This window comes from Phaethon lepturus, unplaced genomic scaffold (genome assembly GCF_000687285.1).
Source record: "Phaethon lepturus isolate BGI_N335 unplaced genomic scaffold, ASM68728v1 scaffold35018, whole genome shotgun sequence".
NCBI lineage: Eukaryota > Metazoa > Chordata > Aves > Phaethontiformes > Phaethontidae > Phaethon > Phaethon lepturus.
The window spans coordinates 656-4436 of record NW_010556098.1 but is presented as its reverse complement, the minus strand read 5'-3'; the positions used below and the strand labels follow the sequence as shown (position 1 = coordinate 4436).

At 41.7% G+C, this 3781-nt stretch overlaps 1 protein-coding gene across 1 annotated transcript; it reads left to right on the top strand.

The window, feature by feature from the left end:
- Nucleotides 1–515: 515 nt before the first annotated feature.
- On the top strand, nt 516–1032 carry LOC104624898 (synaptic vesicle glycoprotein 2B-like; the record flags this gene model as incomplete). The annotated part of the gene is made up of 1 exon (XM_010292379.1): nt 516–1032. A coding segment is annotated over exon 1 (517 nt), but the record flags the coding sequence as incomplete, so codon positions are not given.
- Between the last annotated feature and the right edge of the window lie 2749 nt (nt 1033–3781).

Here is a 3781-nt window from a genome sequence, read left to right as displayed (position 1 = left end):
GTTTTGTCGATGAAAAAGCTTTCTTCAAACACTGTTGTCATTTTCTTGCAATGGAAAAATGTGTATTCAAAAGGTTGGGCATTAAACTCAGTGCATGTATGCTTGCAAGCTTACTGCTGTCTCATTGCTATTGTTTCTTCTTTCTCAGGACATGACCTTCACCACCACAATGAATCAGGAAAAACCTGCCAAATCTTCCTAGTTCCTTGGCTGTGCAATTTACCATTCCCTTCCTGCTCCCCAGACAGCAGCTCTTCCCACCCAAAGCAACAGGAGAAGCCAGCAAGTCACAAATGACAGCTGAAAAGTGAAGCGTTGTCAAAAGCTGTGTGAGACTCTGTCAAAGAGAAACTTTATTTAGCAATTCTCCTTCTAAGCCTGGGAAGCTGTGTATCCCATCAGTTCCAAAGAACAGAGAGTAGATATGTTCAAGTAACCAACACCAGAAATTGCACAAATCAATAGTAGAGTATCTACACATAGTGACCTACAGCATTTAGAAATCTCCATTCAGAATGGATGATGGATATAGAAACACAAACCTCTATCAAGGGGGCAGGGAGGCAAACCAAGTCTCAGATGACTACAGGTACCAGGATGGTAACTATGAAGGCTACACACCCAATGACAGCTACTATCGTGGCAGGGATGAGCCCGCTCATGAAGAAGATGCCCAGAGTGATGTTACAGAAGGCCATGATGAAGATGATGAGATCTATGAGGGGGAGTACCAAGGGATCCCACACCCAGATGACATCAAAGAAAAGCAGAAGAAGCGAGCTCCTGCCATGGCTGATGAGTACAGAGACCGTGCTGACCTTATGGCAGAGAGGATGGAAGACGAGGAGCAACTTGCCCATCAGTATGAGAACATCATCGAGGAGTGTGGCCATGGACGCTTCCAGTGGACCCTCTTCTTTGTTTTAGGATTGGCACTGATGGCAGATGGGGTGGAGGTGTTTGTGGTTGGATTTGTTCTTCCCAGTGCTGAGAAGGATATGTGCTTATCCAGTTCGAACAAAGGGATGCTAGGTAAGTGCCACTTTGTGAACAGCTCTTCTAATGCAGTAAACAGTAGCTAAAACATCCGTTTGTAGTGACCAGATGATTTCAGAATCTTCTCTCGTGTTATATGTCATGCATAGTCATTGCTGTGTGGATCTGACTCAAGAAGGGTTTGCACGGTGCTGAGAAGGCAGTGAGAAGTCCACAAAGCAGTAGTACCACCCAAGTATGATAAAAGATGGGGGTCTGTTTGCTCTGGATCACTTTGCTGTTACCTTGTGGCTGCTGATGCTGCCCTGCTCTCTAAAGTTCTCTACTTCGGCCAGGTTCCCCTTTTCTTCAGCCCAAAGTCTCAACGAGCAGATCAGCTGTGCAGTCAGTTCCTTCTGCACACTAGCTTCTCAGAGAATTTTGCTGATATGTACAGTGTCAGAAGTAGACTATGGAGTTTCTTCTTAGGTCTGTGGAATGCAATTGATGTGCTGCATGGGGATTAAAGGCTGAGGCTACTGGCAACAACCCTTCTGCATCACCATTGACACCTCCCTGTGGTCAAAATACAAAGGCTTAGTTATTATGAGTGAGACTGAATGGAAAGGTTTGGATGAACAATTTTTTCCCTTGCACATGATAAGCCAAAGATGGCAAAGTCTCCCAGATCTCCAAGAATCAGGAAAGCATCCAGCATGACCTGTAGTGAGAGCCAGCTGTGCAACAGTACAGCGCATCTGGAAGGAAAATAAAGTAGGTCTTGGAAGAACTGCTTTAGGAGGGGGATAGTGTGTCTGGATGGACATGGACCAGGGTTGCAGGGGAATCATCAGGGGCTGTAGTTCATACATTCTGGCCCAGAAGCCCTGCCTGATGCAAGGTAAATGTAGATTTTGGGTTAGTTCCCAACCCTTGACTCCATTCTATTTGCATTATTTTCATGTGACAAAGGCGATAGATAATTACCCTTATATAGACCTCTCAGTGTGGTGTACTACATCATGGTGTCTAGATGCCCTAGACACTTTTCTCTTCTGTTTCTTCTTTTTTCTTCTCTGAACTTGAAGGTGTTTATTTCCATAGTTAGCTAGTTTTGTACTGAGTTTTGTGCCTTAAAGAGTTTGCTAACTTTTTTTGCTTCATAAACCACTTAAAAATTCTAGCTCGAAATATCCTGGGTCAGATATCTAAAAGCACATGGCTCACAATTGGATCCTGATTTCAAAAGGACTTCTGAATTCAACAGCTCCCTATGGAACACCAGGCTGGGTGCCTTTCCAGTGATGAGACATTTTATGAAAAGCAGGCCATTTATTTTGGTGACTGCATGAAAGCTGAAATCTTCTGAAACACCGACCCCATAAATATCTTTCTCCATAGAGCTCAAGCTCTGGCAGGCACTCGAGTCAGAAGACTTCAAATGTCACAAGAAAATCTATCTTTGAAGTATTTCTGGCCCAACCTTAGGTAAAAATGAGCAAGAAATCTCCTGAGAAAGCTTGTTCTGCTTTTTCCAGCTCAGCATTTGCAAGGCTGAAAGTTCAAGGTGTTCTGATAAAGTCTGAATAAGCAAGGAGACGTTTGGCTCCGTATCCAGTCCCAGCTCCAGCCTCCTGCACATTAACCAAGCTAATCTGGAATTGCTAATTAGGGGAAGAGCACTCTTCTTGCTGCCTTTCCTGCCCACTTTCAAAGGCAACTTTTGAGAACCTGGTTTTGCAGAACAATTCCCTCTGTCCTTAGCTTGTTTGCTTGGGGGGTCTGCTGTCAAAGCTTGTATCACGTTATTTCACGGCTTAAATATGAGGAAAAAGAGAGAATTTTCCTAAAAACAAGAGAAGTTGATTAATCTCAAAACAAGAGAAGTTGATTAATCTCAGCTTAAGGGAGCGAGGAAAATGGGTATTCATGGTAACACTTGGTTGTTACTGATCGGTGTTGTACAAAAGGCAGGTCTCTGATTCAGCCTGTCTTATTTGTTAAATAAATACACTTTCTTGTCTGCTGGATATTTCTCTGCTGCAGTTTTCCTATTGGATCTGATATTTGTGAGATGATACGTTGTGAAAATGAATTAAGTGTGGCTTAGAAAGCCAATAGATGTCTACAGATGAGCTCGTGTTTTTCCCAAGTGACTGTTCATCTCAACACATTTTTGCTAAGGAAACATAATCAGGTTTTCCCAGATGCAGTTAAGGTTACTTCCAGGCAGCTGCTAACGTTTAAACACGCAAGAAAGTCTCAGGCATAACAAGAGAGGCCAGGAGGGAAAAAATGGGAAATAAATCAGTTAAGTAATCAAAGTCTCGCAGAAATAGGAAAGGACAAATAAGAAAGCTAAAGTAGATGCCCCCTAAAGACCAATTTAGTGAAGTTCAGCTTCTGCTAAAAGGACATTTTGCATCAAATACTCTCTATATTGCATATTTTTCCTCCCTCAGAAAACAAGCATGGAAAAATATCAAGCAAATTATGGCCAAATTATGCAAAAATTACAAATAAACAAATGCCCACAGTGTTTTATGAAATGTGTGAAATGAATATGACACATCTAAGAAAACGTTTACATTTTGTTCTGAAAATAAACATCTTGCCATCAGATGCAAATTAACAGCTATTTTAGCCCTAAATATCCCTAGTGGGACAAAACACATATTTGGAATTTTTCTGTTATGTGAAGCTCTATTTTGAAGATGATTGTATGGGTGTTACAAAAAAAAAAAAAAAAACCCACACCCAAACAACTGTATATATTTTAGCAGTTTGATTTCATCAATTTTTAACA